This window comes from Lethenteron reissneri, chromosome 7 (genome assembly GCF_015708825.2).
Source record: "Lethenteron reissneri isolate LAM-NWPU_2019-01 chromosome 7, ASM1570882v1, whole genome shotgun sequence".
Classification (NCBI taxonomy): Eukaryota; Metazoa; Chordata; class Hyperoartia; order Petromyzontiformes; family Petromyzontidae; genus Lethenteron; species Lethenteron reissneri.
Genome location: NC_083785.1, coordinates 5757474 through 5781344, shown reverse-complemented (window position 1 = coordinate 5781344; position 23871 = coordinate 5757474). Strand labels below are relative to the sequence as shown.

At 58.7% G+C, this 23871-nt stretch overlaps 2 protein-coding genes across 2 annotated transcripts; one reads left to right on the top strand and one right to left on the bottom strand.

Moving 5' to 3' along the window:
• Nucleotides 1-2239: 2239 nt before the first annotated feature.
• LOC133357137 (receptor activity-modifying protein 1-like) lies at nucleotides 2240-6011 on the bottom strand. Its single transcript, XM_061574938.1, has 3 exons — nucleotides 5937-6011; nucleotides 3692-3812; nucleotides 2240-3071 (listed from the first exon to the last, which is right to left on the bottom strand). Exons 1-3 carry the CDS (start codon nucleotides 5995-5997, stop codon nucleotides 2816-2818), a joined length of 438 nt encoding a protein of 145 aa, XP_061430922.1. The 5' UTR covers nucleotides 5998-6011; the 3' UTR covers nucleotides 2240-2815.
• Nucleotides 6012-12369: 6358 nt separating this feature from the next.
• Nucleotides 12370-23743, top strand: ANKZF1 (ankyrin repeat and zinc finger peptidyl tRNA hydrolase 1). Its single transcript, XM_061574988.1, is given in 16 exon segments — nucleotides 12370-13385; nucleotides 14505-14732; nucleotides 15863-15959; nucleotides 16142-16365; nucleotides 16763-16875; nucleotides 17471-17624; nucleotides 17944-18166; nucleotides 18959-19075; nucleotides 19693-19745; nucleotides 19747-19930; nucleotides 20225-20455; nucleotides 20799-21210; nucleotides 21621-21732; nucleotides 22352-22519; nucleotides 22823-22902; nucleotides 23240-23743. Coding segments are annotated over 16 exon segments (2826 nt in total). The 5' UTR covers nucleotides 12370-13079; the 3' UTR covers nucleotides 23364-23743.
• Nucleotides 23744-23871: the final 128 nt, after the last annotated feature.

Here is a 23871-nt window from a genome sequence, read left to right as displayed (position 1 = left end):
CCAAGCCGGCACGTGCACGGTCACTTCAACCCCCCGAGACTTGCGGAGTGAATGGCAACTTCACGCCGCGCGGAGGGCATCGTTCTTGTGAATGAACACAGGACACACGGGAACATCAGCTTCAGCAGCGCGAGCGACAGTAATTTAATTTCAATTGTGACCTTTTCAGCACCATGAACTTTGCATTCACTTCTATATCTGCAGAGCGCACAAGCCCCGTGATTAATGTATATACACAGGACACATATACACGCAGTATATCTCTCCTGTATATATGTTTATGTATGAGCAGGAGGGGCGCTGCCGCGGTGGGGTGGTCAGCACGCTGGATCGAACCGACGACACGGAACGTCGCCGGTTCGATCCCAGGTTCCGGCGCGGCATTCAAAACAACGGTGCAAACGCCATCCGTCTACACGCCTGCGTCCACCCAGCGGCGTCCACCCAGCGGCGTCCACCCAGCGGCGTCCACCCAGCGGCGAGTCGATCGGCAAGTTGAGTGTGGTGGGGTAAAGTGTGGGTACGCCCATCTCTTCCAAAAAGTGTGGCCGGAGTGGAAGAGTAGGCCAAATACCCAAATATTCTTAGGTTTTTTTTCTCGGTAAAGTCACGTAGGTAAAACTTTTTTATTAATAAAAGTAAAATAAAAATAAAATAAAAAAATTCACGACGTTTCGGAGGCAACACAAGCTTCCGTCTTCAGGTGGAACCGTCACAGCACGATTGCTGTATCAAGTAAGATACAGCAATCCTCCCACCCTCAACCAGTATATATATACAAGGACGGTTTTCTTGGAATTTATCTTACTTGATGCAGCAGTCGTGCTGTGACGGTTCCACCTGAAGACGGAAGCTTGTGTTGCCTCCGAAACGTCGTGATTTTTTAATTTTATTTTTATTTTACTTTTATTAATTTTAATGTTTTACCTACGTGACTTTACCGAAAACAACCTAAGAATATGAATCCTTGCAGTCACGAAAGCTTCAAATCTAGAGCAAATACCCAAACTCCAATCCTCGCGGCCCCCACCACCACCCTCCGTCTTTCCGCATTTACCAATTTCCTCCTCCTCTTTTCTAATACAAATTAACTCGTAACACGCTGCACGCGCACGATGATTGTTAAACACATCCCACGTGACGCACTAAGCAATTCATGCCGCCTGCATTCATAAAGATCCACGAGCTAACATATAGACCCATAGACTCGCATGGAGAGCCACGGGCTAACAGAGACCCACAGACGGCGGTGTAGCGTGGTTGGCTAGGGCCCTGGTAACATGCATTCAATGGAGCTCCGTGTCCAAATCTTCCCCTCTTCGTAGCTCGGAAGGTGCCCCCTTCCCTTCCCCCGCGCAGTTGCACCGCCTGCACACTCACGAGCTGCACGAAGCTGGATCATCGCCGCATCATCCGTTAAAAGCCTCCCGACAGTGGCGACTGTGAGCGATGCCAGCGGTCACATTTAGTGTGTCCTGTCCCCATTGTTTAAGCCGCCTCGAGATTCGCAAAGCCCGGTCAAGCGGGGCCCATCCTTCCCCCCTCCGCTTCCTGTTTTTACGAAACCACAAAAAGTGAGAGTCCAAAGGGAGGAAGCGACGATCGCCCTCGCTCCACGAGGGACACTGCCGCTGCTTGAGAACACGGGGAGGGCGTGGGAAGCCGCTCAACCCGTCCCACGATGCGCCGACTCGGACGCCTTGAGGCGGCCTCGCGAGCCACGTGACCCCCGTGCCAGGGCGGTGCACCCGACTCCAATGGCAAGGACCCGCACGCCCCCCCCCCCCCCCCCCCCCAGTGTCCTACACCCCCCGGCACTCCGTAGGCCAACCACGTGGGGCCCCATGGCCCGTGAGCTCCGGCGCGAAGGCTACGCAACTGCTTTAAACACGCGACTCCACCCGTGGTCAAGTCAAGCGCTCGACTTCTAGACTCGGACTGGGGAGGTCATGAGGTCAAATCCTTGGTTGCGAGTTCGAAGGAGCGCGGCGTCGTCGCTCTGCAGCTGTGCCCCAGTCCGCCGAGGCCCCCTTAAGGGGCTGGCCACGCCAGCTTGTAGACTCACTTCGATGTCCCCTTGGCGGCCGTGATGTTGACAGCGGAAAGGTTGCGTGACGCCCTCTCAGCCCCAATGCGTCCATCCTAAACCCGCGCCACCCCCCACGTCCACACGCCACCCGTCCCACCCCCCTCCTCTCGCCGGCATTGCCCGCTGGCTTCGGGGAAATCGATTCGCTTCGTCCGCGTGAATGTCCCTGGGGCCGCCATCTCCCTTGGGACCAAAGCCAAGGCGCCTGACCCGCAATATAAAGCGGCGGGCATCTCCTACACACGGTTTGTTGTTGTTGTTGCTGTTGTTGCTGTTGTTGTTGCTGCGACGACGCGATGCGCTCTCTTGACGCCCGGCTCGGCGTGTGCTGCGGATCGGCTGGAGCTGATGGGGAGGCGAGGGTCGGCCTGGCCCGAGAGCGTGCGTGCACCCAGCTTGGCACGACTCGATGCCTCGACTCGTCGACCCATCGAGTCCATCTGGACGCTCCCCGCCTTCACCGACCGGCACCGCGCAGCCAGCGTGGCGCCGCGCGGTCCCACGACCCTCCCCGATCACGCCGTGTGCGGGCCGGGCCCTCGTCCAGCGGTGGATTGACAATCGGAACCCGTAACGCGCGCTCGTCGCTCCGTCGTGTCACGTCCCCGTGCCCTCTTCCTCGCCTTCCTCCGTGCAGACCGCGCCACCCGCATCTTCCGCGGCGGCGGCGGCACCGCCGTCGTCACCATCGACGACCGTCGCTCCGTGCGACGACGCTCCGTGTCGTCAGATGGCGCCCTCCCGCCGCTTGCTGTGCCACACGATGAGCCCCGTGGCGGTGGCCACGAGCAGCGCGGGCGCGGCGATGAGCAGCGCGAGCAGCGCGGGCGGCGGGTCGGCGGGCGCGGTGTCCTCCCAGGGGCACTCGGAGAAGAACGCGCGGTGAGCGCCGGCGAAGAAGCGGTCCACGGCGGCGCTGGGCCAGAAGCAGCCGCGGCGTCGCGACGCGGCCTGCGTGCAGTTGGTGAGCTCGCCGTACCACCTGCGGGCCGAGCGGCGTGCGGCACAGCGCGTGGGCCGCGGCTTTTGTTTTTGTTACAGCGGATGTTAAAGATCCAAGAGTGGTGCGTGTGAGTCGTGTGTAGGGTGTGGGGGGGGGGCGGTGTGTGTTTGGGCCATTGTGTGTGGGGGGGGGGGGGGGGGGTGTGTCTGTCGGCATCACGGGCCAACTTGACCAGAGTTGAAAATGACCCTGCCGACCGAGTCTTTGCTCCATGGGCTTTACTTGGGAAGTAAACTTCTGATACTTGTTCTGAAACGACTCAATTGGGATGACACAGAGCAGACTGATGTTCCGCTAGCACGCCAGCTCCTGAATCGGATTTTGCCGGAAAAGGCTCCCACCGGGGGTTGCTCCTTTGAACATGTTTTGAGACGCTACGTGGTGGAGCTCGCTCCGTCGCCTGTAAGGCACTCGTTCGTACACCCCGCAGTATTAACCAGGGCGACCCGCGGGATTCGAATCCCGTACAAAGCTTTGCGACAGCGGCGATCGCGCTACCGCTGGGCCTGCACGCATGGGAACCCACGAATAGAACCCGCGAATAGGAACCCGCGACTGGGACCCCGCGCCCCACGTGGCCGCGGTAGTTGGAAGCTCACCTGGCCGACAGCTCCCAGGTGCACCAGTCGGCGCGGGGCCCCAGGGCCATCATGCGCCGCTCGAACTGCTGTAGGCAGAGCTGCATGGCGCTCGCCAGCAACGCCTCGACGCACGTGTGCACTGCACACACACGCACACACACGCACACACGCACACACACGCATACACACACAAAGACCCCCCGTATAGCCTTAGCAGACTGTTGAGGCAAGTGCTGTTAGCGAGCAACTATGAAGAACGGAACGGCACACCAGGGGGTGGGTGGCCAGCAACCAAGCCCGGCCGCCTTTGTCTCCCCAGTGGCGATGTTTACGCACCGCAGCAGGTACTCATTTGAGGCTGAGTCGACCTAGGGGAGGCGCAGGACCGGTTCAGATAATCGTCACTGGTGTTGGCCGTGAGCGGGAATCGAACTCAGGTTGCCGGGTTCGTAGCGCAGGACGTTAACCACTACACTACCGCTCCACACGCACACACACATGCACACATACACAAGCACGCACACATACACACATACACATGCACACACGCACACATACACACATACACACATACACATGCACACACGCACACATACACACATACACATGCACACACGCACACATACACACGCACACATACATACACACACGCACACATACGCACACGTACACGCACATACACACGCACACATACACACATACATACGCACGCACGCACACACACACGTACACACACATACACACGCACACACACACGTACACACACACACGTACAAAGGTAAGGGGGTGCTGGCGAGCACGGCTCAAGGCCAGCACGGCGCATGGTCACCACCTTCATCTCCCCGACGCTGACGACGTCTGCACATCGCACCCGGGGCTGCTTCACGACTGAGTGGACCCAGGTGAGGCCCAGAACCTGTTCAGGTATTCGCCACTGACGATGGCCGTGACTGGGAACCCAACTCGGGTTCGCTGCGCAGTATGTCGGGTGGTGGAGGGTCTTGACGACACACATTTGGTCAGATGGTTACGTGGCCTAGCCCCCCCCGCCAAACAAAAATCTGTGACGAATCTTGCGTCAAGGCGGACCGCGTTGCCGCACGAGCTTGCCATTCGGAACCTGGCCATGCAGCGGCTGTTTTAAGGTCGGTTCGTCCACGTGGTCTCGTGTTGCTGTAGTAGTAGCCAGGTGCCTATGGTGTAACCAACTCCACCATCAGAAATTAGTTTTTATTGCGCAGTGAGTTTTACCTGTCCCAACAATAAACCCAAACTAAATCTCGTTCGCCTCTGAGTGTTTACAATTGGTTCATCCGATAACAATCGGACGGCCGTGGCCGAGCGAGCGAGCGAGCGACGTTCTTGCAGAAGTTCGACTGCGTACGGAGCCGAACTCGGGCACACCCCGAGTCCCAGCTGCTGCGAGAGAAGCCCCCCCAATCACGCCACGTCATCGTGGGCCCCCCAAAATGAGTGCGCGCAGTGTCGAGTGGCTCGGCCTCGAGTTCCACACCGCAGCTGTATGCTGCTCCGAGTCTCAAGCTGAGCACTCGCTCGGCACACTACGAGCCCCAGCGTCGTCAGCGAGCCGAGTAATTCGCGTGCCCGCGGAGTGTGAAACAACGTAATAAAGATCCTCCCGCGTAGCCTTAACAGGCTGCTGGGGGCGAGTGCTGTTTGCGAGCCACCACGTACAAACACACAACGTTCATCGCGTGTGTGGCATGGCAGCCTTGCGTGTGCACATACCGCATGTCCACCACGTGCGTGACAAAGTAATCGTCACGTGGCACCATGAGCCGCGCTCTATCCACTGCTGGATCAAGAGACTCCGTCACGCTGCGCGCCATCCCTCTCGGTCACGCGAAGTTATTAATTTATACACAAGACAGTCACCCCCCACCGCCCACACAGCGTCCACGATAAACTTGACCCCAGACCCGCCAGCGTGACCTGGCCGAAAGGATTGGGGTGGTGGGGGGCACGACACGGTCAATGCGAAACGAAAGGTTGAAACCGAGAAACAGAATGAGGCACGGTGCCCTCTGTGGCTAAATTTGGCTCATTTGTGTTCCAACATTTTACGAGCTGATTCTAAAAACGTCGGAGTTTAATTGAGTGGGGGAGCCTTCAGCGGGGTGGGGAGGAGAGGGGGGGGGCTGCTCATCGCCCTCCAAACCCCCCCCCCCCCGGGACTGCTTCACCGTCACCCCGACTCGAACCCTGACCCGCGAGGGTGCCGCTGGCTGGGCCCAGCTCCTACCTGGGGCGGCCAGGGCCAGCAGCGCGGCGCACAGCGCCAGGGGTGCACGCCGCGAGGGCATGGCCCCTGGGGCCTCCTCCGACAGGCCCGGCCCTCCTCCTGCTGCTGCTGCTGCTGGTCCTGCTGCTGCTGTGGAGCTGTTGGTGGTGGTCCTGCTGCTGCTGGAGCTGGTGGTGGTGCTGCTGCTGGTACTGGTGCTGCTGCTGGTGGTGCTGCTGGAGCTGGTGGTGCTGCTGCTGCTGCTGGTGGTGCTGCTGCTGCTGGTGGTGGTGCTGCTGCTGGTGCTGCTGGGGCTGGTCCTGCTGGTCCTGCTGCTGCTGGTGGAGCTGTTGGTGGTGCAGCTGTTGGTGGTGCTGATGGTGGTGCTGGTGGTGGTGCTGGTGGTAGTGCTGCTGGTGTTGGTGGTGCTGCTTCTGGTTCTGCCGCTGGTGCTGCTGATGCTGCTGGTGCTGCTCTTACTTCTTTCGCACGGTACGTAGCCAACCGTGCTAATCGGAGGTGCGGGGGGAGCACAACGGCGTTGCGTTACCTACTGCTGCTGGTGATGAGACCTGATGATGCTCCTCCTCCTATCGCGTCTCCTTTTGTCTCCCTTCCGTTGCTCTTCCTGACGTCCCAGCTTCTGCTGCTCCTCTACCCCTGCTGCTCCCTGCTGCCCTTATCCCTACTACTGCTGCTTTTCCACTCGCTCCTCGCCTGATCCCCCCTCCTACTCCTCCTCCTCGACAATGCTGATTCTGCTGTGGGTGGTGGTGATGACGACGACGATGATGCCAGTGTCGCCCTCTCACTCGGAGAGCGCGCGGCAGAACTCCGACAATGAATCTTCTCGTAGTCTCGAACCGGACTCGCGCACAGTCACCGACAGACACACACACAGACAAAGCTCCCCCGTGCAGCCCGCACACGATGTTGGAGCAAGTGCTGTTAGCGAGCACCTTTGACCAGAGCCTACCCCGTCCGGCCGCCTTGAGTCTCCCCGGTCCTGACGGCTAAGGCTGAGTCGACCGGGGTGCGGCAAGCCAGGGAGCGCTTGAGACCATCACCAGCGGTGAGATCATCACCAGCGGTGAGATCATCGCCAGCGGTGAGACCATCACCAGCGGTGAGACCATCACCAGTGGTGTTCATTCACTCCGAGACTCGGTACTCGAGCCGCCAAGTTCGTCAGCGCAGCGCGATAACCATGACACTGCCGCTCCCCGCACAGACGACTCAGACTCGCACTGACTCGCACTGGCAGCGGGTGAGCTCTGCTCGAGGTAATTATAGCGCTGAGCTGGCGGGGGGGGGGGGGGCCGCCACGTGCCCTCTCTCACACGCACAGACACGCACGCGCACACACACACGCACGCGCACACACACACACGGACGCGCACGCACACGGACACGCACGCCCGCGCACCTCCCACGGGACCTCCCTTGGCACACACGGTCTATCCTCAGAGACCACACATGCGTACCACGGTGAGATTCACAGACCATAGCAGAACAAAACCGTGTTGCCCTTGTCTATTGTTGTTGTCTATTGTTGTTTTGTCTAGTGATGCCAAGAAACAATTTCAGCTGAGGAAGCGCATTGGACGCCTCCAGTGGTGTGATGGTGGTGATGGTGATTAGTGGCGGTGGTGGTGGCGTTAGTGAAGATGTCAGTGTTGGTGATGATTGTCGTGGTAATGATGACTGTGATGATGTTGTTGATGGTGGTGATGATGCTAATGATGATGTCAGTGATGGTGTCAGAGTATTTATGGAAATATGTTGATAATAATGGTGGTAGCGAGGGTCATAACAATGATGATGATGGTACATACGTTGATAACGTTGATGCTGGTGTTGATGATGGTGGTGATGATGATGATGCTGATGGTGATGATGATGGTGTGGATGCGATGCAGGACTGGAGAGACTGTTGTGCATTCTGCGCGGTACAGAAATCAGTGAGGCTGTATGAGGCTGTGTGGCTCTATGAGGCTGTATGAGGCTGTGTGTGCGTGGGGAGTGGTGGTGTAGTGGTTAGTGCGCTGTGCTACGCTACGAACCCAGCGACCCGAGTTTGATTCCCGCTCATGGCCAACACCCAGTGATGATTATCTGAACCGGTCCTGGTCCTACCCTAGGTCGACTCAGCCTCAAATGAGTATCTGGTGCTGTGTGTAGTAAACATCGCCACTCAGGAGACAAAGACGGCCGGGCGTGGTGCTGGCCACCCACCCCCTCGTGTGCCGTTCCGGCCTTCATAGGTGCTAGCTAACAGCACATTCTCCTCCAGTCTGTTAAGGCTACACGTGGTTAGCGCAGTGCAGTGCAGCACCTCCACTCCCACCGCGTCTTAACTCCAAACGCCTCTCAACCACGCAACCGCTGCCTCGACTTGAGCGCACGCAGCGCCGTTCATGACGATCGGTTAATTGGTGATCGGTGATGCTGATCATCGATGACGACGGAATAGATTGTGGAGGTGATGCTGCTCATGACGATGGTGATAATGGTGACGATTGGCGGTGGTGGTAATGATGTTAAGAATGACGATCGGTGATTAAAACAAATTATGAGGATGACGTTAATGATGGTGATGAATGATGACGATGAACTCTGATTTCGCTGCTACTGCTGCTCCTACTATAATGTAAAATCAGTGCTGCTGCACAACAGTGAAAGTTGGAGAACCACCAAGATAGACGTGAACTCCCTACCAACCTTCCACAACAACTGCCTGCGTAAACCCTGTCGCATCTTCTGGCCAAACAAGATTTCAAACCGGGACCTGTACGTACATCGAGATCAATTCAAGATGCGTAACCCGGAACATGAGAGAGAGAAGACTCGGGGTGGCTGGGACACGTGCTGAGAATGGAACCCGAGTGCGTAGCGAAAGCTGCCCTGGGTGAACACCGCAAGGGAAGAGACCACGGGGCAGGCCGTAGGGCTCCTGGCGACGGCACCGTTCAACACCAACTCGAGACCGCGGGGGGCTGTCTTGGGGTGAAGCGGAGAAGGCAGCTAAAGACCGTCCGGCGTGGCGTGGCTTGTGGCGGCCTTGTGCTCCACATGACGCGAAGAGGAGTCAGTGATTCGTCTTCTTGGTTCTTTCGGTAAAGTCACGTAGAAGGGAAATAATAAAATAATAAAAATAAAATACAATTCTCACGACGTTTCGGCCACAACGCAAGCAGCCGTCCTCAGGTGAAGAACAGGTCTGTCGGAAAGACAGCGTCTGAATGAACACCACCAAGCTTGGCAGCGTATATTTAAGCTGGGTTAGAGGGAGTCAGTAAGTCAGCACTACTGATGATGATGGTATGAGAGTCTGTGTAATGAGTGGCTCTCTCTCTCTTCGCTGTGTGCGGTGTCCGCTGTCTGCCCCGGGATCTCAGTCTTGACTGAGATCGGCTGCCTGATCCACACGCTCAACCATCGACAATGCGACTTCACAATTCTGACGATGATGATGATGAAGTTTGGAAAGCCGAATGGAGTTCACAATAAGAAGTCACGAGCAACAAACACCTCCTCCTCGGTAGAGATCCGGTGACGCAGAAGATCGATGGCTTTGATCTTCATCCCTGAACCTCCTGGGGCCACACCCGCTGAACCGCATCCACCGCACAGAGACCGCGGCAGAACAGATGCGGACACTCGCTGGCGCTGAAATGAAACTCTCCGGCAGTGTATGGAGACTGCGGTCACCACCCAGAATAGAACCGCGCAACTCACAGCGACTCCATGATGCCCGATTCACAAACACGAAGGAGGTGACATCGTCATCGTCATCATCACGGTGGCGCTGATTCACCACCCCCCGCTCACTCATCACGCAGTCGTCTGGCTCACCACCCACCTGATATAAAAGCACAGTTGCTGCTCTCCATCAACACGGGCACATCCACGCGAAGCGTCCGGGCGGATCGCGATTAATATCAATGCGACTCCTGCTGCTGCTGCTGATGATGATGATGATGCGACTGATGCTGCTGCTCCTGCTGCGCGTGAATCGTCTCTGACCTCTTGTGAAGTGAACGCGCAGCACTGCAGGCCGAGTCACGGGGTGGGTGTCTTTGGACAGATCTCATCCCGAACGCTGCACCTCCAAGAAATGAAAACTCATTTCTTTAGAGCTGCTTTTTGTGCTTTAGTTTGTTGACCTTCCCCCGGAACCTCCGATTAGCACGGTTGGCTACGTACGGTGCGAAAGTAGTTCAACATACAACATACATACAACATACATGTTGCCGGTCGCTTGGCGTCTTGGCCCTGTGGGCCACTGCGCTCAGCAAGCCGTGGATTCACTACAGAGTCACCGAGAATGCGCCCGATCTCGCCAGGGCTCAGAAGCTCAGCAGATGTTGAGCCTGGATATTGATTGAATGGGTGACCACAATTCATCACCAAACAAAGACAAAGATGCCCCTATATTCTTGACATACTGTAGGGGCAAGGGCTGTTAGCGAGCACCTATGAAGGCCGGAACGGTACACGAGGTGGTGGGTGGCCGCCTTTGCCTCCCCAGTGGCGATGTTTACACACCGCACCAGGTACTCATTTGAGGCTGAGTCGACCTAACACACACACGCGCAGGCGCCGTGGGCTGCTGTTCGGGGGCTTGAGAGGGCAGTGCCGCACGAGTCCATTGCTGTGACTGCCCTTCTCTGCTCCAGCGACTTTGCGTTCCGCCTTCACCCACCCGCGCTGACCAGCGTGGTGAAGTATGGTCAAATACCCCCCCCCCCCCACCACGATCCGTGCCGCGTGGGGAGCCTCTCATGCAGCAGGGGGTTTACGAGCGGCTTGCACGTGGGACGAGTGAAAGGATGAAGGCGCAGCCCTTCGACTCGCTCGCTCACCCCACCTCTGGAAGATACCCCCCCCCCCCTCTTCCCCACACCCTACCCCACCCCTGTCGCATAATTCTAGATTTGAAGCTTTCGTGACTGCAAGGATTCATACTCTTAGTTCTTTCGGTAAAGTCACGTAGGTAAAAAATGAAATTTAAATTAATGAAAATAAAATAAAGATCACGACGTTTCGGAGGCAACACAAGTCTCCGTCGTGCATTAAACTTGATGCACGACGTTTTGGAGGCAACACAAGTCAGTTTCCGTCATCAGGTGGGACCGTCACAGCCAGATTTGATGCATCAAGTTGCCTCCAAAACGTCGTGATTTTTATTTTATTTTTATTAATTTTAATTTCCTTCCCTGTCACATACCCACGCATCGTGCAGCTGGGTGGATAGAGGCGGCGAGGGGGGGGGGGGATTTAATTAACTCTCTCTGTGCATGTAAATTATTATTTTTTTAAAATAATAATCATCCCTGCTACCGTCGCTCGCTTTACAGGGCTCGTCATCCATCATCCTGGAGTCGAGCGGGACGTTCTCAGCCCACCCCCAATGAGCACAGAGCAGCCGTGACGCGCTCGTTGTCAGCACGTGGCAGTGAGTGTCGAGGTGGAAGTTGAATTGCAAGCCGGCAGCTCGGCCCAGTCGAGGAGCCTCGGGGCTTCTTGATGGGATCCGACCGCGCGACGAAGCAGGCGAATGGAACCCACACGCGTTGGACGCACAACGACTTGCGGAGAGACGCACCGACTTGCACGCGTGCATAGAGACCCCCTATACATGCATAGAGATCGATACACGTGCATTGAGACCCCGTACACGTATGGAAGATACACACTCACGCAGAGACCCGTAGACTTGCAGAGAGACCCAGACGCTTGCACGGAGATCCATAGACCAACACAGATACCCGCATGTAACGGAGAGTCCCTGTGGTGGAGGTGGTCTCTACAGTGGAGATGCCCCTCTCGTGGAATTAGGGCCCTCTGGTGATGCCTTGTGGTAGAGTTGGTCCCAGGGGTGGAGGTGGTCCCTGCTGTGGAGGTGATCCCTGTGGTGGAGATGGTCCCAAGGGTAGAGGTGGTCCATGTGGCGGAGGTGGACCCTTTAGTGAAGTTGGTCTCATTGGTTGTGGTAGTCCCTCTAGTGGAGATAGTCCCCCTGTGGTAGAGGTGGGCCCTGTGGTGGAGGTGGTCCCTGTGGTGGAGGTGGTCCCTGTGGTGGAGGTGGGCCCTGTGGTGGAGGTGGGCCCTGTGGTGGAGGTGGGCCCTGTGGTGGAGGTGGGCCCTGTGGTGGAGGTGGGCCCTGCGGTGGAGGCGGTGCCAGGGGTTTGTATTTCGCGCAATGGCAACGCCGCCCCCTGCTGGACGAACGGGGCGCAGTGTTGCCGATCACCGCAATTCGCCACCGTCCCGGGTCCAGCCTTCGCCGATGATGACGTCATTTTCCGGGTAACGCCCCTCCGACGGTGACGTCACTTTCCTCTGGGGCGACATGACGTCACGCGGCGGGGGCGTGGCGCCGCAGTGATCCCGGAAGTGGGTGGCGAGGGCTCCGCGTGGTTTGCGTCTCGCGCTCCACGTGAGTTTCCTCGGCGGAGAAGTCGAAACGCCGCCACCGTGGGCGGCGTTCACCCGGCAAAACACGCGACGTTCGCCCGACGTTGGCATGCGGTTGGAATGGTTGGACCAACGTTGAGGTTGCGGTTGGAGCCGCTGGACCAACGTTTGGCCTAACGTCCCGTATTTACTGGGCAGTCGTATCACCGCCACTGTTTAATTCGCTCCTCATGTCGCGTCCAACTCAGACCCCCCGCCCTCGCGCATCTCGCAGAGATGGGGGGAGTCCTTGACTCTAAACCTCTGGGGATTCTCCGCGGCGTTGCTTCACGCAGCCCGGCAGCTGGTGGCGAGGCACTCGATGCTGCTGCTGCTGCTGATGGAAGGTTCCAGCCGGCCTCACGATGAGCCGTTAGTGCGCGAAGCCAAATCCCCTCTGGGTTCACAATTGGCTACTTTTTTGATGGATGGTGGTGGTGGTGTAAGTTGTGTTTGTTGGAGCTAGGGGCTCTTGGAACGTGTCCACAACATTGTTTAAACAGCGTGGTTGGCGCACGACGACATCACCCTGCGTCCCCACGGCGAACATGAGTGACGAGTGACGATCTGAACCCGGTTCTCCCCCCCCCCCGCCGCCTTCACACACCCCTTACCGACCGGCGTGCCTGGCAGCCGGCACGACGCCCGGCAGTTTGTGTCGACAAAGCGGCAGTGGAGTCGAGCGAGTTGTGAACCTGGTACACGATGATCCCACGTGCCTCGTCGTCACGTCGCCTTCTCTGTGCTCGCTGCGCTACTCCGCCAAGGATCTTGCCACGCGAGGCGTTTGCCTGCGCGTCCGTCCGTGGCTGCGCCGTCAGGCGAGGCCGAACATCTTCACGAATCTCCCCACTGCTGCTGCTGCTGACAAACATCTCTCTCGCCTCCCCCCCTACCCACGTCTCCCCGCAGAGACAGCGAGACAGAGCGAGAGAGACACAGCGAGCCGGATCCAGGAGAAGACGGGAGCAGGGGTCGAACCTTCATCATCATCATCCCCACGACCATGAGGTGAGAAGCGGACAGCCGCACCCTTGGGGGAGTCGTGGAGGTTGGAGGAGGTGGTTGGAGGAGAAGGTGGTAGTGTTAGGTTCCGCTACGATGGAGTAGCGCCGTGGGTAGGCCCAACGTGATTCAATTCCGGGCAAAAACTGCCCCAAGCGATTCCCTTGCTCAAATGAGCATTGAGGCGGTGCTAATTTCCCGTTTACAGCCCTGAGCCATTGGTGGAAATTCCACGTTGATATGGCCAGAGCTAGCACCGGAATAACAGCATGACTTTGCCAACAACGAAAACTCCGTACGGTACTTTATAGTGCCGTGAGTTTGGGGTTAGGGTTGTGATTCCGAGTTTCTGGGAATAACTTTGATTGAACGTGGAGCACACTTTTGAATATTTGCACCTTCATGGGATGTTGCCCTCAAATGTTGATGGTATGGCGATGTTATGGTTATTGTAATAGTGTTATGGTGAGGGCTATGGTGATATTAGGATTATGATGATGTTAGGGTTATGGCGATGGTAGGGTTACGGCAGTGTGAGGGTTATGGCAATGTTCGGGTTATGGACGATGTTAGAGTTATGGTGATATTAGGGTTTTGGCGATAATAGGGTCATGGCAATGTTCGTGCTATGGTGATATTAGGGTTATGGTGATAATAGGGTTATGGTGATTGTAGGGTTATGGTGATTGTAGGGTTATGGTGATATTAGGGTTATGGTGATATTAGGGTTTTGGTGATGTAAGCGTTTTGGTGATATTAGGGTTTTGGCGATGTTAGGGTTATAGCGATGTTCGGGTTATGGACGATGTGAGGGTTATGGTGATATTAGGGTTATGGTGAGGACTGTGGTGATGTTCGGGTTACAGTGATGTTAGAGGCCGGATATTGGTGATGATGTCACCTGAAGCACACCGACTGCCCTTGGACAGATCGTATCAGAACGTTTATAGCAGAGCCAGGGAGTGATGCAACGTCGCCGTCACCGGCATGTTCGCAGTCACCGGCGTGGTCGCAGTCACCCGTCTCGCCGCTGAACATCGCCGTCTCTCCGCCTCTCGCCCCCACCCCCCTCCGCACAGCGGCAGGAGCGCCGTACTTCACCGCGTATCGGTGTTTGCGCTGCAGGACGCCGGCAGCGCCGACCTCGTGGCCGGCCTCGCGCTCGCCCGGCCGGGGACCGGGCGAGGCGCCGCCGTGCCGTGCGACGCGGAGCCGGAAGTGTCGCCGGCCCCGACGGTGCCGGCGGAGGAGGCGGCTCGGGAGCGAGCGGGGGCCGGCACCGGCGGGGAGGAGGGAGGCGAGCGAGGCGGATGCTCGGCCTGCCGGTGCCAGTTTGAGAGTCGCGAGGAGCAGGTGAGCGCACGCGACGCTTCTCGTACGGACGCGGCCAGGTCGTGGTCGCCCATTGCGGACGTGTTAAGTACCCGGGTCGGAAATTCTTGACGGATATCTTGTCGTGACAATTTGTCGTCGTGGAACCGTCGGCAAATCTCGGTCGATGACGGAATTGGTGACGGGCAAAAACCGCTGTGGCCGATCTCCGCTAAGTTTCGCGACGGCTTCTCCGGCCGTGCCGCATCTCATGGCGCCTGCGGTGCGGCGCGCCATCTTCCTCTCTCAGACTCACTTCAGTGGCGTTCTCTGGCAACTCTTCTTTGTCGTCGATTTATTTGTTTTCGTCCATCATATTCTCTAGACGCCGAATTCCAGCCCTTCTCTCCCTCGGACGGTGTCTCCCTTTTCAGCGTCCAAGGCTCAAATCCAAGCAGTCCCATCGGCTACATGGGGCCCTTGAGGAACAGTAGTCGAGTCTTCATTGAGCCCTCCGTCAGCCAAGCGGTTCGTACCGCCTCTGCGGTTCGTACCGCCGCTCTATAGGGTGCCTTGGCCATCCCAGGCGTGGTTTCTCAACTGCGAGCGTTTGTACTCCACCCTGGTCTCGTAGGCGGTGCAGCACGGCACCAGGCACGAGGCCGTGGCACGGCGCATTGCGCAGAGATCGGCAACCGACTTCTGGAACGGCAGCGAACGTTATAAATCGACGTCTAACCAAGCAGACGTGGCTCAACACCGACGGCCCATAAATTCTACAGCTCGCCGACTCTCAGGGCCCTTACTCTCAGTCACGGCTCAGCTACGGCTCGGCTCCGGCTCGGCTCCTAAATCGGCTTGGCTCAGCTCTTGAGCCAATCGGCTGCTTCTAAAAGACGCGTGAGTGAGCGGCTCAGCCGTGGCTCGGCTCAGGCTCAGGCTCATGGAAAATCCTGAGCCATGGCTGGGATAATTGCTGAGAGCCGGCTCAAGTTAAAAAGCCGTGGCTTTGAGCCGTGGCATTGAGCCGTGGCTCACTTGACCCAGGGCAGAGCCTGCGCCGAACCGTGGCTAAGAGTACGGGCCTCACACGTGACCGGAAAGTCTCGTCGCCATCATCATCGTGATTGCGTCATCGCTATCATCATCATCTCTTCCTCCGCCCGCCCCAGGTGGAGCACTACAAGCTCGACTGGCACCGCTTCAACCTCAAGCAGCGTCTCGCCGGCGCCGCCACCGTCAGCGCCGAGGAGTTTGAGGAGCGGACAGGTGAGGAGTGGGCGGCCGCCTCCCGTGACGTCATCAGCCACACCGCCCCCTACCGGCGGAGTAACGGCCACTGCACTGCATGGCAGGCGTGGTAAACACAATAAGTGTGGGGATGGCGATGATGATGAATGGGGATGGCTTGTGGTGGCCTTCATCCAGCAGTGGATCGCGTGTGGCCGCAGGTGACATCTCAAGCATCTCCGGCTCGGAATCTGACTCCGACTCGGAGCCGTGGGACGAGCCTGACCCCTCCCAACCTCGCGACCTTCAACCCCGGGGGACGCAGCACGACGGGAAGACGGAGGAGGAGGAGAGCGGCCCGGCACGGCAGTCGCTCCGCGTGCTCTTCACGAACCGTGCGCAGCAGACGCTGTCGCTGCACCGCTGCGTGCTGCACAGAAAGCAGGTGCCTGGGTCACACGACTGCATGTGCAGTGAGACGATCAGGAATCGGCCTGATGCCAGAATCGGGAAATTGTTAAACCCCCCCCTCCCCCCGCCTTGCCCACGGTTCCACACAAAGTGAGGGTCCGTGACTCTGGGTCACGATTCGGTTCTAGAACGGATCATCTTTAGTCGCTGTGGTGGGTGTAGTATTTGTAGGCGGTGGAGCGGTGGGCACAGCGGTTCACTCACTGCACTATGAACCGTGGGCACGGTTCACATCAGATTACACTGATGTCTGCACTGGGCCCAGGCCGGGTGAGGCCTTCATCCAGCGGTGGATAAGATGTTGGCCGATAACGATTGACGATGAAACGGGGTGCGTGGCCGTGAGCGTGCGTGCGTGTGTGCGTTCACAGGAGACGGCGCAGGACGTCGACGCCGTGGGCCGCGTGCTGGCGCTGGACGCTCGCACCAAGTGGGCCGTGCTCCTGGCAGGAGGAGGCCACTTCGCCGGCGCCGTCTTCCAGGGGTGCGTGGGAGACGACCGCCGGTTCCGCCGAATCAGAGTTTGTGTGTCTCTCCCTGTGGTCGCGTGGATTTTTCTCCTGGTCCTCCGGTTTTTCCCTCCACATTTATAAACATGCATTTAGAGTATTTGTCTGTGATACATTTCCACGTGATAAGCCACTTCGTTAAGCTATCATTTGTGGCCAAGTCGCTTCTGAAAAAGAGCTACATAGTACATCTTTTATCGTTTAGTTTCTCCCCACTGATGGCCGAATAAAACTCGGAAACACTGCGCGTCAACTTGCCCCTTAGCGGTGTCCACCATTAATCCGTGTCTGTCGACCCGCTATAAAGAAGCCCTTGCATTCGAAAATACTGCCCTCCAGCACCCAATTAGTGCCCCTACGATGCTGGCAGGAACGGATAAACACTGTGCAGGCTCCGGTGGAGTGGTAGGCCTCTACTGCGCTGGTTTTCACGGTCGTGCCGCGTCGCTGTGCGATGGATTTTCAGGGTCGTACCGCGTGCCGTTCGTCACGATGTCTTACGATGTCCGACGTTTCGCAACCACGCGCTGGGAGCTTCTGTGAACGGAGCGGCGTTTCCCCATCCTGCAGGGATACGGTGCTGGAGCACAAAACGTTCCACCGCTACACGGTGCGGGCCAAGCGCGGCACGGCGCAGGGGCTGCGCGACGGGCAGAGCCGTGGCAACGCGCCCAAGTCGGCCGGCGCGTCGCTGCGCCGCTACAACGAGGCGGCGCTCGCCAGGGTACGTTGTCGCGATTCCGCCGCAGTGCCCAGAGCGGAGTCCCCCGTGAGGGCCTCGCTAATCTTCGAATCAAGGTTCGCTAAGAGCTCACGGATGAAGCGTCCGGCGAGAATCGCATCTGGGAGGAGAATCTAATGGCAAGTTCCTGAGTAAAAACATTGTGCACAGAGCTGAATGGAAGGAAGTTCGCGATCGATCGTTGACGTCTTTTAGACAGGCACAGAGAGAGGCGAGACAGAGAGCACGAACGCGGTGACCCGAGTTCCCGGCCGTGGCTGACAGTTTCCCGCCCGTCCGTGCCGGTGGTGGTGGTGTGCAGGACGTGCGCGAGCTGCTGGAGAGGTGGGCGCCGCTGCTTCGCGAGGCCGACGGCGTCTTCGTGCGCGCCGCCAGCTACAGCCGGGCGCTGTTGTTCGGCACGTGCGCACCGCTGCTGGCACGGGACGACGCCCGCGTGCGCGCGGTGCCCTTCGCCACGCGGCGCGCCACCCACGCGGAGGTGGTGCGCGTGCACCGCGAGCTGGCCGCCGTGCTGGTCTACGGTGGGCGCCAGCGGCCGACACCCACCCCGTCGCGTCCCTACCGATTGCGCATTCGCAGCGGGCCACGGTTGCGTTTCATGTCACGTGCGCATGTATGTAGAACTATTTTCGTATCGTACGTAGCTCACTGCGCTAATCGGTTTGCTACAACTGATGTTGAAATAATGATAGTTGTAATATACATGTACGTATTTACCCAGCAGAGCCACACTGAGTCAGCAGCACGCTGCTGCTGCCACTGCTACATTGTGTTTTCGTTTTAAGAAGTCTTCGGCCGATTAATGATGAGTTGTTTGTACACGTGGGAGAAAAATCCAGAGCGACCGAAGAAAACCCACGCATTGCGCGAGCGGAGCAACACTCCGTCCCCGTAAAGATGGACTAAACGGATGGCGATGAGCCCGCGCTTGCTGTTACCGCACCTGAGAGCGTTCAACGCGTCGGCTTCGCCCGTTGGCCGGGCCACGACAACTCTCGCAAGGACGATCCGATACAGCAGAGCTTTTGTAGAAAGTCGTCTCGCCGTCTGAGACTTGCCCTCCGTAGAATTCAGCCGCATTTATCACGGGGGGGGGGGGGGGGGGGTGGGGAGGGGGGTTTGCCCAGCACGTACCTAAAAGCGGGTACCTCGTCAGGCAAGGCGGCGATGGCGAGATTGCGTGCGACGCGGCGTCACGAAGCGGGGAACGGCTAACGTGCTTATCGCGCGTCAAACCGTTCCGAGGACGGGCGCGCGTCGTTGGAACGCGTTGGCGACGGGGTGCGTGGTGTTCCCTCTCCTCGCGTTCGCAGCCAAGGGGACCGACGTGGCGGAGGTGGCGAGTCCCGGCAGGAGGGCGTGGAGGAGAGCCGGGCGCACCCCGGAGACCGCGGGGACCGCGGCTCAACCCGCGGTGCCCTCCCACGGAGGTAACGGTGGCAACCGGCAATTTCTCACGGCACCGTCACGGTGGCGGGGGGGGGCACCGAGCCACCACCGCTGAGATCCCGGGTTCCAATCCGGCTTTCAGCCGCTGCCCGTGGTCGAATCCGGGTTCTCAAGCACAGAGAGTCGATGGTCTCAGCCCCGTCGCCAGTGACCGAGCGTGAAACTTGGTTCTCCTTTTAAGGTGGCCAAATTCCACCTGAGAATGAAAGGTTTCTACTGTCGTGAGATGATCAGGGAGGGTGGGAAAGTGCTGCTTGTGAGGGGCCTCGGAGGTAGTTCCTTGATGCCAGGTTCCACGGGCCGGTCGAGACATCCGGATGGATGCTTCGTGTCGTGAAATGACGCCAAACAGCCAATCGGGATGAAATCGGGGAAGAAGATGACGAGAGAGAATGTTGATGTTTGGATGACCGAGTGATTGGAGCGAGCGCACGTCTTTATACGGCAGCTCAAGCGTGGAGCTTCACCCACAGTGAAGCGTACGGGAGGGGGACACGCACGGGGACACAGCACACGGGGGGCACACTGCACGCCGCCGCTAACCGGACGCCTCTCCCCCCTCCGCTTTCCCCGTTGACCCCGTCGGCTCGTCCGCCAGCTGGAGGAACGGGCGACGACGCGGACGACGACGACGATGACGACGGCGACGTGACGCTGCAGACGAGCGAGGAAGTGTCTGAGCACGGCGCACCTCAGCGAGTACGACCTGCAGCCGAGCCGGGCCGCGCGACGCCGGGCCGCCCGCAACAACAACAACAAGCAGAAGAAGCAGCAGCAGCAGCCGCAGCAGCAGCAGATCGACCTCTCGGAGGGGCAGGAGGAGCACCGCCCCAAGGGTGAGGTGGACGTCGCGTGCACGCCACGCTGTCCTCGGTGGCTGTGGCGCGGTGCTGCGTAGCGGTCAGCAGGGGACAGTATGGAGGTAGACGTGGTTGTACTGTACTCCTACGCTCCCACGTCTGTGCTCTCCGCCACCATCGACCCTGTGCCGAGCCGCGTGCTGAAGCGGCCCCACGGCATGGGGATGGCCTTCATCCAGCAGTGGATTGATAAAGGGCTGTGCGTGTGCACGTGCCATTATAACAGATTCTTATGCAACGGACCACCCACTGACACCGTGACCTTTGCAGGGTCAGAGGAGAGTCCTGTGCCGGCGCCCGAGGGCAGGGCGGTGGACGGGGCGGCGGATGGGGCGGACGGTTCGGAGGACACGGGGGACGTCACGGCGGGAGACGGAGTGAGTCACGGGAGCCACGAGCAGGAGGAAGAGGAGGAGGAGCAGGGGAAGCGGCGTCCAAAGCGGCGCGAGAAGAAGTCCAAACCGAGCGCCGGCGCGGCGCTGACCAACGCCCTGCACGCCGGTACCGCTCGCGACGAGACGCACTCGTGCCACGTCGCGTCTCCACTCTGGCTGCGCCGGAGATTCGTTGTTGTCGATTGTTCCGCTCGTTCTGCCCCGAGAGCTTCGCCGAGTCTCGGGACTCTTTCAGGAGGTCCCTGCAAAGTTGTCGCAGTAGGGGGGACTGGGAGGTGGGGGCATGTGACTGCTGTGTTTGTCTGAGATCCCAGTTGAGTAACTGAGTGTAACTTTTCAGCATTGGTAAGTTTTGTCAATATCAATTGCGCGATTTTTATTGGCAAATCTGAATGAGTGTGTGATGTTGTGCTGCGGTGTGCTGCGGTGTGCTTCCCCCACTGGTGCAGGCGCGGCGGACCCGGGCTACTACCGAGTGCGGGACGAGCTGTACACGGCGTGCAAGGTGGGCGACGCGGGCACTCTGCGCCGCATCCTGGGACCTCTGCTGCCTCGCCCTGTTGACCCCCACCCTCACGACCTGCCACTCCCCGAGGGGTCGTCCCCTCTGCCCGAGGACTCCGCTTCAGGCTCGCCGCGCGCCCCGTCTGGCGGCCAGCCCCACGCCCCCGAGAGCACGGAGGAGAAAGGGAGGTTGGCGGAGGGGGCGGCCTTCCCAGAATGCAGTGCGGAGGCGGTGGCGGCCATGCTGGCCGAGGCGGTGGGGGCGGCCGGCTGGACGCTGCTGCACGTGGCGGCCGCCAGCGGGCAGAGGACGGCCGCACGGCTGCTCATGGAAGCCGGGGCCGACCCCACCATCAGGTGTCGCAAACAATTAATTTAATCTCAAATGAATGCGCGTCATCGTCATCACCGTCATCAACATCAGCATCGTCTGCCATGATCTATCCGCTGCTGGGCTGAGGTCTCCCAAACCGTCACCCTCTCTCACCACCCTCCCGCGATGTAGCAGTCGGTCGAGTATCGCCACACGAGTTTATTCCGTCGCTCCATTTCCACGATGGACGTTCTCTTGGGTGCGCGAGTTTTGACCACAAGGGCCATCGTCCCTTCCAGCCACGATGTGTCCTGCCAAAGTGTGCTCGGTTTTATTCATTTTAAATGCAGTCTCAACTTCAGACCACCGTCTTGCAGCCACCGCCGACGGGCCGTCGTGCCGCCGCCGGCGCGGCGAGCTCACCGCGTCGCTCTCGCCGTGCGCCCGTGTGCAGGGACAGGAAGGGCCGCCCGGCGTACTGCGCGAGCGCCGACAAGGAGACGCGCCACGAGTTCCGGCGCTACGCCGCACAGCGCCCGGGCAAGTACGACTACGCCAGGGCCCAGGTGGGCGCGCAACGTCGACGACGCACCGGATTCTGTCGCTAGATTTTCGCGACTTTTTAGGGTTCCCAAAACAACGGGACGTCAAAACGACAAAGCTCTGGTGACTGTCTGGACGAGTCGTATTAAGCATCCGTTATCAGTTTACCGTGTGTATACTTGGTAAGCTGTCTTGTGTGTCACTCAGGTGACCCTAAGTCTACTCAGTGTGGGCGCCACAGTGGCGAGATGTTAACTACCTCGCCTGGTATACAGGAGGCGTGGGTTCGATCCCTACACTGACACCTGTTGTATATTTGGAGTTTGCGTGTCTGCCCGTAGCCGCGTGGATTTTTCTCAGGGTCTTCCGGTTTTTCCCTCCACATTTAAAACCAACACGCATTTAGAGTGTTTCGCTGCTATAAATTTCCATACGATCAGCCACTTCGTTGAGCAATCATTTGTAATCAGTTCGCTTTTGAAAAAGAGCTACATAGCTCAGTGGACCTTACCTGGTAAAATAAAAAGTTAATAGTTTGGTTTACTCAGCCTTAAATTAATACCTCACTCCCTTGTGCGCCGTGCCGGCCACGCTAACAGCACTTGGCGTACACGAGGTCACCGCACGTCTCGCCGCCCGCAGATCCCAGGCCCGCTCACCGACGAGATGGAGAGCGACCGTGCGGAGCGCAAGCGGGCGCAGCGAGCGGCGCGGCGCGTCAAGGACCGCGACCAGCGGGAGGAGCAGCGGCGCCAGGAAGCCGAGGATGCGGAGACGCGACGCTTCGCCTCGCTCAGCGACCGCGAGAAGGTGCCGTGTCGCCCCGACTCCATTCCGTGTTGTGCCTCGATCCAAACCCGCCCGAGTGACATCTCATTCTAGCGTCTCCGACGTTCATCATTCACCTCGAGGCACGAGGACAAATCGCCGCTTGAGATACTAACGGGAGAATTGTAGAACAGGGACCAAATGCGGCGTTATCTGTAACGCTGCTGCACAGACGATACACGCGCGCGCGCGTTCGCGATTGCTGCGGGCGCATCCGAACGGGATTGCGCTGCGCAACACCGAGTCGGTGCCGCCTGTAACACCGAGTTGGTGCTGCGTGTGCAGAGGGCGCTGGCAGCGGAGAAGCGGCTGGCGCAGCAGGGAGCAGCAACGTCGGCCGCAGCAGCGCCGCTCGGCAACATCAGGTGCCCCCAACGTGACGCGGGCACGCCAGCACCTGGGCTCACGCGTGTTCGCAAGAATCCCCCGTGTTGCCCTTGCAGGCTGTTGGGGAAGAATTGCTCTTAGTGAGCACCTATTCAGGCTGGGACAGCCACCTTTGTCTCCCCAGATATGTATTACCATCGTCACTTTTGTCTCGGTGCGTGTTTGGGTGTGAGCAGGTTTGTATAACGTTAATCGCATTACCCCCCCCCGCCCTGCAAGCGTGCTGCCAGCTCTCTCAACCTCTCGCCGAGTCTCACCCCTTCACTGTGCTCCCCCCCCACCTCTCCCACCCCCCCCCCCCCCCGTGGCCCACAGGAGGTGCTGGCAGTGTGGGCAGTCCCTCCAGGAGAAGACGCCCTTCGAGTACTTTGACTTCTCGTTTTGCACCATCGCCTGCCTGCAGCAGCACAAGCGCTCTGGCGCCAGCGCCAAGCCTTGAGGTGCCACTGCGTGCAGGCACGCACGGCGCTACGGTTCACGGGAGCGGGTTAAGGGACGAGCGTTTTTTTAATACTTCGAGGTACAGTGGCCAGCGTGGTTGATGCTCGTGCATCGCAGTACGAGAAGGACCTGGGTTCAATTCCTGAGTCAATGGTCCTCCTGTTCTGCATGGGTTTCCTCCAAAAACAAACATGCAGTGTGACCGGTACTGGCCGAAACATCCACATGCGAAGTGCACTGCAAATTACGCGATTGGGATTACACCCAGCAACATCGCCCCCTGCTGTGACACCGGAGCAGAACACCTCCTGAAAAAGAGCCGAGCGACTGTGAGGTTCTCCTGGTTTAAACAAGCCGCCGAGTCATTACAGAGTTTGCAGTGGGGTCGGCTTAATTTCTCAATGAATATTTTGTGGATGACTGATGGTGCTGGGTGATAACTATTTTCCATGTCGCTGCCCTGTTCACACGTATCGTACCCGGTTCGTTGAACCCGTTCGTGAACG

Excerpts from the sequence above, each read along its gene's own strand:
- LOC133357137 (XM_061574938.1), bottom strand. The coding sequence starts at position 5,997 with ATGCCCTCGCGGCGTGCACCCCTGGCGCTGTGCGCCGCGCTGCTGGCC. Across the intron at positions 3,813-5,936 it reads GCTGGCCCTGGCCGCCCCAG|TGCACACGTGCGTCGAGGCG; the intron begins GTAGGAGCTGGG and ends GTGTGTGTGCAG. Across the intron at positions 3,072-3,691 it reads ACCTGGGAGCTGTCGGCCAG|GTGGTACGGCGAGCTCACCA; the intron begins GTGAGCTTCCAA and ends CTCGGCCCGCAG.